The 12,724-nt window shown below is 40.4% G+C and overlaps 2 protein-coding genes across 3 annotated transcripts in view; one reads left to right on the top strand and one right to left on the bottom strand.

Moving 5' to 3' along the window:
- The window catches only part of mtmr3 (myotubularin related protein 3), a 48,363-nt gene extending 36,774 nt beyond the window's left edge, over positions 1-11,589 (top strand). Inside the window, exons 19-21 of one of the 2 annotated variants that reach the window (XM_034133239.1) lie at positions 1,697-1,785; positions 2,860-2,886; positions 6,294-11,589. In XM_034133239.1, coding sequence (XP_033989130.1) covers positions 1,697-1,785; positions 2,860-2,886; positions 6,294-6,510 — 333 coding nt within the window. In that variant the 3' untranslated portion in view covers positions 6,511-11,589. The remainder of the gene's footprint in view (positions 1-1,696; positions 1,786-2,859; positions 2,887-6,293) is intronic. The other variant, XM_034133240.1, reaches the window with a different exon arrangement.
- LOC117484802 (citron Rho-interacting kinase) overlaps positions 10,050-12,724 on the bottom strand; it is a gene marked incomplete in the record, with an annotated part of 91,454 nt that continues 88,779 nt past the window's right edge. Inside the window, 1 exon segment of the mRNA XM_034133238.1 lies at positions 10,050-12,587. Within this exon segment, the coding sequence (XP_033989129.1) occupies positions 12,564-12,587 (24 nt within the window).

Below are 12,724 nucleotides of genomic sequence, written 5' to 3'. Positions count from 1 at the left end.
CAGTTCCCCTTAAGTGAATGTGTGTCAGTCTGAATTGACGCTGTTTGGCATCACAACGCTGTTATGAAAGTTTCTCTGGTATAACATGGGTGATGTTAGCATAGCAACCGAAGCTAAACTGACTAGTTGCTAAGCCGTTTTCTACAGGCACATTTTACCGGCGTATTTTTCATTATGATTCTACTTGTGATAGTCGGACATGACAACCTGTGCAGCCCATGTATTGATTCCATCCGATAGCTGCTATAATAACAAACAAAACGTCTGCCTGCTCTCCACAATGATCAATAACAGCGAACGGATGGTCAAAGTAAGGTACAAATAAACAGAATCACACGAAGCCTGGTTAGTGTTGCCTGACTTTATAAAGAGTGTTTGTTTATAAGTGTGTGGTTGCGTTCTAGTCACTTTGCTCAGCGCTACTGCTGGTTACAACTTTTATTTGCCGTACTCGCCATAAACTGTTATTATGGCTCAGGTTGATCCCGCCCCCCTCCGACGTAAACGTGACGTATGCGGTTCTTGCTTCTAGACCAGTGCTTCTCAAAGTGTGGTCCGCGCCCCACTGGTGGTCCGTGAGCGCCCCACTGGTGGTCCGTGAGCGCCCCTTAGTGGTCCGTGAGCGCCCCACTGGTGGTCCGTGAGCGCCCCTTAGTGGTCCGTGAGTATATTGGTAACATTTTATATTGGAAATAAATTAATTAATTTAAGTTTTCCGCACTCTCGCGGGAATATCTCCTTAACGGAGCGAGCTTAAGTTTCACTTTCGATTGCATGATATAGCCCAGCGCAACACCTTCATCAAACATGTTGCCACTTGTTTGTACCATTTTCAGGTGATGTTTGATAGTGTGTTTGTTACTGGTGATGTTTGATAGTGTGTTTGTTACTGGTGATGTTTGATGTTGTGTGTGTGTTACAGGTGATGTTTGATGTTGTGTGTGTGTTACAAGTGATGTTTGATAGCGTGTGTGTTACAGGTGATGTTTGATGTTGTGTGTGTGTTACAGGTGATGTTTGATGTTGTGTGTGTGTTACAGGTGATGTTTGATGTTGTGTGTGTGTTACAAGTGATGTTTGATAGCGTGTGTGTTACAGGTGATGTTTGATGTTGTGTGTGTGTTACAGGTGATGTTTGATGGTGTGTGTGTTACAGGTGATGTTTGATGTTGTGTGTGTGTTACAGGTGATGTTTGATGGTGTGTGTGTTACAAGTGATGTTTGATAGCGTGTGTGTTACAGGTGATGTTTGATGGTGTGTGTGTTACAGGTGATGTTTGATGTTGTGTGTGTGTTACAGGTGATGTTTGATGGTGTGTGTGTTACAGGTGATGTTTGATGTTGTGTGTGTGTTACAGGTGATGTTTGATGGTGTGTGTGTTACAGGTGATGTTTGATGGTGTGTGTGTGTTACAAGTGATGTTTGATAGTGTGTTTGTTACAGGTGATGGTGTGTGTGTGTTACAAGTGATGTTTGATAGTGTGTTTGTTACAAGTGATGTTTGATAGTGTGTTTGTTACAAGTGATGTTTGATAGTGTGTTTGTTACAAGTGATGTTTGATAGTGTGTTTGTTACAAGTGATGTTTGATAGTGTGTTTGTTACAAGTGATGTTTGATGGTGTGTTTGTTACAGGTGATGTTCGATGGTGTGTGTGTTACATAGTGATGCCTAACGGTATGTGTGTGTGTTGCAGGTGACGCGCTGGTACCCTGACCACCTGGCGGCTCAGTGTTACGGCTGTGAGAGCAGATTCTGGCTCGCCACCAGGAAGCATCACTGCAGGTGAGGATCACACACACCTTCAGTCACTCTTTAACCCATGGTCATCCTCCTGTGTGTGTCCTGTCGAGGTTTAGAGAGGCGTTTCCTGTTTGAGCTGAAACTCTGGTGTTCAGAAGGAAGTGTGTAGAGGCAGCTTTAAGTTCACCCCCGGTATCTATATTAGTCTTAAATACATCTTAAGTTATTTTACTTCTTCTCCACTTTTCTTTCTGCAGATCAGATCTCAAAATCTGCTTATTGAATTATTCTGTTTCTTCTGAGGAATTAAGAAAAAGTTAAAATGTTTCCAAGTGGGGTTGAATGAGGTAGTAGATAGCAGCCTTTCTATTATTTTCTGCTCTTCAATTCCTTGAAGAGCAGAAGATAGTAAATGTCAGAAGATAGTGACATTTATTCTGGAAAATAAGCTGATTTCATTTAAATCCCGCATTACTCTTTATGGTGCACTGGCCCTTTAAGGCTTTATGGTGCACTGGCCCTTTAAGGCTTTACGGTGTGCTGGCCCTTTAAGGCTTCATGGTGTACTGGCCCTTTAAGGCTTTATGGTGCACTGGCCCTTTAAGGCTTTATGGTGTACTGGCCCTTTAAGGCTTTATGGTGCACTGGCCCTTTAAGGCTTCATGGTGTCCTTCATTTTTATCAGGAATTTATGATTATTTAGCTGAGTAGTTTATTGTTTATGTTTATTTTACTAATTACATTTTAAACCAGAGATCACTTTGCAGTGCGTCGTACTGTTTCAAGATTCAAGGCTTTATTGTCATGAGCTACAGTGTAGATATGGCAATGAAAAACTGAAGTCCCAGGCTCCTCCAACAGAGCAACATGAATATATATAGAACAAATAAAACAGATAAAATAGTGCAAGAAAGTGTTTTTCTGTTCAAGCTATTGATTCCTAACGCAAACGTCAGGAGTTAGCATCGTTTAGCGACATTGTGACACACGTCTGCAGCAGGAAGTGTGTGTTGGTGTGTGTTAAGTGTCTGTATGTGTGTGTGTCAGTGTGTGTGTCATGTTCTCCACTGCTCAGGCAGTTCTTATGCATTGTCTCCCCCCCCCTCTCCTCTACAGTGGCAGGGAGCCTTTCCAGGAGGTCTGGTGAGATCCAGCTCCCCTCCACCCTAAATGCCCCCCCCCCCCTCTCCCCCTTTAGTGTCCCTGCACCTTCCCCTCTACCCTCCCTCCCCCTCCTCACCTGTTGCATCTGGTTTCCCTTCATCCTGTTGTAGTTGTCATCAAATTTCTCAGAGAAATCTCATTTTATTTGTCTGAGATTTGAGTGTGCTGCCATTCAGAGGTTTTGATTGGCTGTGCAGTAGCGTCAGGGGGAGGGCTGTGATTGGTCGAGGGCTGATTGGTCGGTATTTTACCCTAAGATTTTCGAATTGGGGCTGCAGAATATATCGTGTGCAAAAATGTCACAGTGCAACTTTTTAGCTGCTTTATTGAAATGGACAGTTCTTGTTTTGGAAATGTAATATGAAGCTTCAAAGATCAACCAATTCAGCTATTTAATAAATCGAACACATATTTGGTTTTAATCATTAATTAATACAAAAAACACTCAAAATACATTCAAATAAGTTCTAGTTCCTTTCTTCCTTGTTTTAATGTTTACCATTTTCTCCCTTATTGTAGACCAATAAGCAAAAACATGAATCCAGAAAGTAATCAACAAATGAATCAACATTCAAAATGATAGTTAATTGTCTCAAAGCGTATCCAGTGCTTCCCCCCTTTAGTCCGTAGGCTCGCCTCAGTTTCATAATGAAGGTTTTACAAGAAAACTACATTTTTTTATAGATCAACCGTCTTCATTTTGTGTTTAAATAATGCTTTTAAAGGTAGGGTAGGTAAGTTTGAGAAACCGGCTCGAGATACACTTTTTGTTATATTCCATGGAATGCTCTTAACATCCCGATAGCAATGAATATCTGAAGTGCTTTGACAAAAAATCCATAAAATATCATCTGTGGAAGCCGTAGTACTGTAAAAAGCACGACCAATCATTTTAGCCGGCCCGGCTAAAAGAACTGGATGGCCTACCTGCCTGTCAGCCTTCCATCTGTGCACAAACTTATCTCGTGCCCTCATTGGTCATGTGCGCGTTCGTGTGTGTTGGAGGAGGGGCTCTGTAAGGAAGTGGCAGATTTTCTCCGGTTGTGTATTTTCAAATTCTAGCGCACTCGAGCTGGTTTCTCAAACTTACCTACCCTACTTTTAACTTAAAAAAATGTACAAAATAAAGTCTGAAAAAGCCTCTTTAAAAAAAACCCGATAAATCTCAGGAAGCAAATAATGCTACATCAGGTTTTTCAACATCCTGCAGCCCTAATTAAAACCTTAAAACAAGCAGATTTCCACAGCTTCACCACTCCTCCTGCCATTACCCCCTCTCCACCTTCACCCCCCCCCCCCCCCCGGCAGCATGCCGCCCCAAACCAGCCGCCTGCATCTCACCCCCAGGCTGGAGAGTGGAATAGATTCATATTTGTAGTTTTAGTTTCTGCTCAGGGTGAGTAGGCAGGTAGAAGAGTGTGTGTGTGAGTGTGTGAGCATGGCCTTACATCAGAATCTGAGCATGGGTTTTATAAAGGTATTAATGTGTGTTTTTATTAATGGGCTGGTTATTAAAGAAATGCTAACAGGCATGTAGTGCAGCAGAAAACTAGATGAATTCATTCTTAAGAAACTGACTTTTTTTAAACTTTGAATAATGTGTCTAAGGTCAGCTGGTTTACAGGAGACACATTTTATATCAGCATCCTGTTCTGTAAATGTGTTCATACTAAGTTTTATTTACAATCAGCTCTAGATCAACATTAAGCCACTTTATGATTCTTACAGGTTACACGTCTCCACATATTAACACCACTTCATGATGAAGTAAAAAGCTATTGTTGGGCTATAAAGGAACTACAGCACGGTCACATGACCTCACGTCACCACCGCTAAGCTAAAGGTGGCTAATGTTGGGCTATAAAGGAACTACAGCACGGTCACATGACTTCACGTCTCCACCGCTAAGCTAAAGGTGGCTAATGTTGGGCTATAAAGGAACTACAGCACGGTCACATGACTTCACATCACCACCGCTAAGCTAAAGGTGGCTAATGTTGGGCTATAAAGGAACTACAGCACGGTCACATGACTTCACGTCTCCACCGCTAAGCTAAAGGTGGCTAATGTTGGGCTATAAAGGAACTACAGCACGGTCACATGACTTCACATCACCACCGCTAAGCTAAAGGTGGCTAATGTTGGGCTATAAAGGAACTACAGCACGGTCACATGACTTCACGTCACCACCGCTAAGCTAAAGGTGGCTAATGTTGGGCTATAAAGGAACTACAGCACGGTCACATGACTTCACGTCTCCACCGCTAAGCTAAAGGTGGCTAATGTTGGGCTATAAAGGAACTACAGCACGGTCACATGACTTCACATCAACACCGCTAAGCTAAAGGTGGCTAATGTTGGGCTATAAAGGAACTACAGCACGGTCACATGACTTCACGTCTCCACCGCTAAGCTAAAGGTGGCTAATGTTAGGCTATAAAGGAACTACAGCACGGTCACATGACTTCACGTCACCACCGCTAAGCTAAAGGTGGCTAATGTTGGGCTATAAAGGAACTACAGCACGGTCACATGACTTCACGTCTCCACCGCTAAGCTAAAGGTGGCTAATGTTGGGCTATAAAGGAACTACAGCACGGTCACATGACTTCACATCACCACCGCTAAGCTAAAGGTGGCTAATGTTGGGCTATAAAGGAACTACAGCACGGTCACATGACTTCACGTCTCCACCGCTAAGCTAAAGGTGGCTAATGTTAGGCTATAAAGGAACTACAGCACGGTCACATGACTTCACGTCACCACCGCTAAGCTAAAGGTGGCTAATGTTGGGCTATAAAGGAACTACAGCACGGTCACATGACTTCACGTCACCACCGCTAAGCTAATGGAGGCTAATGTTGGGCTATAAAGGAACTACAGCACGGTCACATGACTTCACGTCACCACCGCTAAGCTAAAGGTGGCTAATGTTGGCCGTGATGACGTTTAGTCGTCTCATTTAGACACTTCAATTCACCAGTGGGGTATTTACTGACGTATTGCATGTCGTGGAATAAAAATATCTTCAGCTTGTGTTAACCACAGACTTTATTTCAGGATAACAACCAAAAACAGACATTCAGAAAACCATTGACTTCCAGACGAGGGAACAGGAAGTGATAAAATGCTGTCCCAGGCTTCTCTAATAATGCAACATAAAATATATTAAAGACAAATAAAATAGTGAAAGTGACATATATGCAAAGTTCTTTAGGACTCATTCCTGTGGGTTAATTACACAAAAAGTCCAGACTTTTTTTGAAATAATCACCATTAAAATCAGTTTTTTTGTATGGGGGACATTTCCTGGTGTGTATTGGTGACTGTAAGTGTGTATAGGCTCCCGCAATGACCCCTGTTTCTGTGTGTCTGTGTGTGTACAGGAACTGCGGTAACGTGTTCTGCGCCAGTTGCTGCGAGCAGAAGATCCCCGTGCCAAGCCAGCAGCTGTTCGAGCCCAGCCGCGTCTGCAACGGTTGTTACGGCAACCTGAAGCTAAGCCCCGCCCCCCTGCAGCTAAGCCCCGCCCCCCCGGAGCTGGAGAAGCGGAACGATGAACCTGCTGCAGGGAGAAACACCGAATGTCCCGTAGACTCTTAAGTGTGTGTGTGTGTGCTGCAGGTGTGGAGTGTATATACAGAGAGGCTGTGCACAGGGGGGTGTGTGTGTGTGTGTGTGTGTGGCACTGCTGCACCCCACACACACCCCCCAGGATGGAGGAGTGAGGATGGACGTCCTGGAAGCGACCGGACGCTGGAGTTTCTGCGTTTCATCTTTTCAACAACACACTCATCTCACTCTGGACTCTTTAATCTTGAAGGTGTGTGTGATCGGGAAGAAATCATGACTTTAAAAATGTCTGGGGGTTTTTCGCCGTACATACTGTCGTCGTACGATATATTGTCCCGTGAACAACTGCCGTATTATTGTGTTTATAAGACCATTTCATGCCACTGATATAATGCTACTAGGAAAGTAAACTAACGTGTACAACCTTTTAAAAAAAGACTATTCAGATGCTTGAATTTGATCAAAATATTCAATTAAAGGGCATTTTAATAATATTTTTGATGAATAAATAAAACTAAAACAGTAAAATACTTTAATATTTTTATTTGTAAGTTATATTCAGAGATTGGAATTTAATCAAACATATGTACATACCCTTTATAAACCAAAAAAATCTGAATTAATTAATCAAGTATAAAGATTATTGGAATTACATTTAGAAAAAAATTCAAAACTGAATAAATTAGAGACTTATTTCAATAAAAAAACAAAGTAAATATTAAGAATATTCAGACATTTTAATAGAAAAACAATATTTAAAATACCCTGAATTAATTAGACTTAATCAAACTACATTACATTTGAATTATAAGAACACAAAATAATATATAAACGGTTAATTATTAAGTAATTAACCAAATTAATATATTAAATGTGGGCTTATAATGCTGCATCATGTTGGCTGAATGTTGGTCATGTAAACACAATAATGTGGAAGTCCATATATATCCCATAATAAGTAGAAACAGTAGTTATGGTGACAGTCTGATGAACTCTTAAAGGGCCGGTGCACACACATTACCAAACCATGTTTCCTCTCTAACCGTGCTTCTACATTTATTCTATTTTCCCTGTTTGAGAGAAGTTAATAAGGGCTTACACTATATATATATTTCTGTTGTACACAAATCCATTAAATGTCAGAAGATAGTGACATTTGTTCTGGAAAATAAGCTGATTTCATTTAAATCCCTCATTACTCATTATGGTGTACTGGCCCTTTAAGGCTTTATGGTGCACTGGCCCTTTAAGGCTTTATGGTGCACTGGCCCTTTAAGGCTTTATGGTGTGCTGGCCCTTTAAGGCTTCATGGTGTACTGTGCCCTTTAAGGCTTTATGGTGCACTGGCCCTTTAAGGCTTTATGGTGCACTGGCCCTTTAAGGCTTTATGGTGCACTGGCCCTTTAAGGCTCCCGGCTGAATCTCTTGATTGATGAGTGGGTTTTTATCGCTTTTGACGCAGAATTATTTTGTATTTTTCTGTGTGATGTTTGTTGAGATTCAGAGCAGAGTGCAGACAGGAAGCTGGAGTTTTTATGAGTTTATTTTGGTAACACTTTCTATTAAAAAACATATCTATAATGCATTATAAACACACTTTAAACTACAATTCTAATGCATTATAACTCTAATCGTACCACATTATAAAACATTGTATTATGACTTGTAGGTAGTGTCATAATCCTTCATAATTGCTCTTAAATTACGGACATTTCTATTAAAACATGTCTTTTTTTTTTATAACTAGGGGATATACAGTAAATCCTTACAAACTTGACCTTTTGAAACAATTTAAAAATACTTTTGATCTGATATTTGTTGTTAAATATATATTAAATAGTGCTTATTTATGGCTACAAAGTAGTATTTATACACTGTTTACTTTCAAAATTATTGGTTTTGTTTATTTAATATTCAAAAACCCAAATATTGTCATTTTTGTATGATATAAAACTACGAAATACTGGAAATATCAGTTATTTAGAGGCCGAAAAACAGCATTTTCTGACAGGAATAATTACTTTATTGATAAATTAATTGTCAAAGTAGTTGGGGAATTGTATATAAATGTAATTACACCGGTCTATAAGCAGATAATAAGTGTGTTTATAATAGTATAGACCTGTGCTTCATAGAAAGTGTCACCAAGAATGAATATCTCCGACGTTAACGAGGGTCAATTATCATTGTTATTTGTCAGCGATGTTTTGAACAGCTGATCGACTGTTATTCAGCGAGTGTGTAACAAAGTGTGTGTGACAGTGTGTTATTGTCACACACACACACACACACGCAACAGCCTCCCACTTTTATTACCCAGCAGGCACTGGGCGTCTCCTCGACTCTTCAGCCTCTCACAGGAAGTGAAGTTTAACACATCCAACAACAAAAAAATTGAAATGTTAAAGCTCGTCATTTGTGATTGGGCGTTTTAATCATGACATCACAGGTGTTCTCCGCTCTGATTGGCTGAGGCGTGGAGGAGCGTAGGCAGAAAGGGCTCTTTAAGAAGTAGAAGGTGTTTCTCAATGTCGAGGACGCTTCCTTGGTAGGACATGTCTTCCGAGTCAGGTCCTTCAGAAGCGAGGCAAGGATCCGTCCTGGCAATTGGAGGACGAAGAATGGAACAGGCTAGCAAGTGTGCAGGTGTGCGTCATATGAGAGGCCCCCGTCTTACATTTTCCGCCAAAGATTTGGGAAATTGGTCCATGCGCAAAGCATTGTGGGGATTTTAAGACCGCGGAGGATACACATGTGCAGCCTCGAAATGTCCCGCAACGAAGGATTCAGTCCTCGGTAGAATTCCAAGGAGCCTGGACATTGGAACAGTCCTTCGGCGGGACTCGATGACATAGCATCCTTGAAATAGTGGCTCTGGAGGATCCTTCCTCGACATTGAGAAACACCCAGAGACTCACACCATCCAATGACCTCCTCGCACACACACACACACACTTTGTTTTTTGTAAGATAAGTGAATAAAATAATATATTCAGATATAGCATTTAAGACAAATGTATAGAATCCTTGAATAGTGGCTCACTTAATTAGTCACCAAAGGTTTTTTGTTTTTTTTATTTCTTTGTTTTTCTTATGTTGTTTAATTGAGGACAAATATAATTTGTTGATGACAGGTGTTTTTGTTTTTTTAAATAGAGAAGCAGGACGTCCTGTTTCGATGCTGCAGTGGTTTTTCCCTTTCAAATGATTTAAGTTATTGAGTTGTTGAATTGCTGTTTTTAAAAAAAAGAAACCCAGACAATTGAAATTGCCACAGGATAATCAGTGTTGATGCTTCCTCTGTTTTACCCTGTTTTATATCAGCCAATCACGAGAGGATGTGTACATCTAAAGGGGTTAGCATTTAGCATCGTTAGCATATTTAAATCATCTGTGTGCGGCCGGTGAGACGTCTATGCACTGAGTGGTCCCGAAAATAAATAACCCCCCCTCACTCACACACACCATTACACCCATCTACAAACACTACCTCTACTTTATACACACACACACACACACACACACTATTATTAGCTCCCACACCACGCAGAACTGCCTTTGTTATTGTATTTTCCCTTAAAGGTACAGTACACATTTTAATTTTCATCTTTTTTTGGGGGGGGGGGTTTACGATCTTTTACCCCCGTTTGGACTATCAGAGGAATTTAAAACATTATGATGAATCATTGTACCGAACCGAAGTGGTTCCTCTCCGCCCTCCTGTGTTGGTGGTGTTTAATTCAGCAGCTCCACCTTTAACCCTTTAAACATCACAGAGACACCTGGCTGCTGTCTTTTCTGTTAATTTGTACAAAAACACTCAAAAACAGTGGCTTTAAATGCTGAAATTATTTGTATATATTGCTACTGCCTCTGATTTCACATCTAAAGTATATATTTACGTAAATCTGACCTGGGATCCTATTAGGGCTGTACCGAATATTTAGATATTTTTCATAGAACTTACGTTTTTTACGTCTTTTTATTTTATTTTCAGGCTGCTGTATTTTTATTATATTATTTTTATGTAGTTTCAGATTCAAGTGATGCAAATATTTGCCAAAAACTTTTTCTGAATTAATTACAATAGTTTTAGTTGGCAAAAAAATACAACAATTGGTACAAAATGCAGATTTTTTTATTTGACATCACTTTAATTGGATGTTTTTCTATACATATGCATCGTTCACACTTCCATAGCTTCATTCAAGAACCTCAATACTTAAGGAGTCTTAAAAAATAAACACAAATAATAATTTAAAAAGTGGTAAAGCCCTAATAACGCTTATAGATAATTGTGAATAATAAATATGAATGTAAAACATCCAAATAAGACGCTCAAAATGTTAAATTAACTAATTTGGTACAGACTTAATAATTCTTATTAATCGTTATTCTTTTCCAAATCTCCCAAATAAATATAAATTTGTCTTAAATATTGAAAGAAAAATGATTGTGAACACTTGATCACCTTTTAAATACAGATTTAATTAGAAATAATGAAGACGTCCCTTTTCACCACCCTCACAGGCCGGGACTCATCCACCAATCCATGAATGTGAAACGTATTAAAATATATATTTTGCACACGACACAAAGTAGACACTGCCACAGGGGTGCATCACAGCAGAGCTGAGAGTGTGTGTTGCTTTTCACTAGTGTGTCATCACACACACACACACACATCCCTCGCTGTGCTTTTATTTTTATTCTCCTTCTAGGAAGTTCTCTTCTTCTGCATTTGTTGTTTTATTTCTCTAACTCACGCTGACTGCTAAGGCCCAGTTATCACCTGAGTGTGTATGTGTGTGTGAGAGTGTGTGAATGCATCGAGTGTGTGTGTCTCTTTTAGTGGAGACTGGTGCCAAGCAGTGTAGTGTCGGGTCTCAGAACGACGGCTCGTGCTTCAGTTTGATCTTTTCTCCCGTCTGTTTTTTCGAAGCACTTTGAACCTCCTCCGGAGTGTGTGAGGAGTGTGTAGCTGTACATAGCGACTTCCTGTAACAAGTGCTCCTCGCTCAGTCTGAATATTTTGTTTCTGTCGGATTTACTTTTAAAGAGCATTACATTGTTGTAGAATTTAAAGGAGAAATAAACTAGATAAACCTACCGTGTCTGTCTGCTCTGAACACACACACACACACACACACACGAGAACACACTTCAATATCTATTTAATTACTGTTCTTATTCTACTATAATTCGTTTTGCATACTATACCATGACTTTTAAATGTTCTGTGTCTGTCTGCTCTGAACACACACACACACACACACACACACACACGGAAACACTTCAATCATGTTTAATGCATGTACTGGTTTACATCTCTAGAAATCAAGAACACATGAAGTCACTGTCAAACATCTACGTCTACTTATTGAACCGAATACAGAGAAAGGAAAACAACCAAGAGAATCAGAGGAGCTGCTGTAAGTGTTCATGCTCACTGAGGAAGAGGAGGAGGAGGAAGAGGAGGAGGAGTGATGGATCTGAGGAAGGAGTTCAAGTGACTCCTGGCGACGACTACACTTCACAGAATCGGCAGCATGTTAGGTTTGCTTAAAACAACACGAGCAGCACTTGTAATATGTTACAAACCATAAAGCGTTTAAATACCAAAGGCTAGAGAGCGAGTTTCACTTCAGATCCATCGGTGAATGTGCAAAGTGCTGCTCCTCAGACCCTCTTCAGGACTAATGAGTCATTATTAAACGCTGATAGTGTTTATATTATATTTCGTAAACCAACAACATCATTAATCTCCCTGTCGACATCTTTAGAAACTCGTTTAAAAAAAAAAAATAGACATGGCTTCACCGGCCGACTATTCCCTTTATCTATAAAAACTCAGACGGCATTATTTACATCTCTGGAGGAATATTTCATAAAGTGGGTTCTCTTCTTCTGCAGATCACATCTTCCACTTTCCAATGAAAGCACGCGTGAGAAAAGAGGATGCAGGTCGCAGGAGAGAGTGCAGGTTGATGGGAAGTTGCACGAGCAGCTGCACTATGTACAGGCAGTGTGTGTGTCTGTGTGTGGATCAAGGGTTCCTTCAGTTCCTCTTCATGCTCCAGGACTCACACCGATGACTGATCCCAGACCTGCAGGACAGAGACACAGGGTCACCCTCTACATAATACTAATACATTTCATTTATATAGCACACTTTAAAAACAACGTCATCTCAAGGTGCTTTCACCATAAATACTGATCAAACATCCACCTGTGCTGTCAGGGG

This window comes from Trematomus bernacchii, unplaced genomic scaffold, assembly GCF_902827165.1.
Source record: "Trematomus bernacchii unplaced genomic scaffold, fTreBer1.1, whole genome shotgun sequence".
Lineage (NCBI taxonomy): Eukaryota > Metazoa > Chordata > Actinopteri > Perciformes > Nototheniidae > Trematomus > Trematomus bernacchii.
Note: the sequence above shows the minus strand (reverse complement) of the source record. Positions and strands in the feature narration are given on the sequence as shown.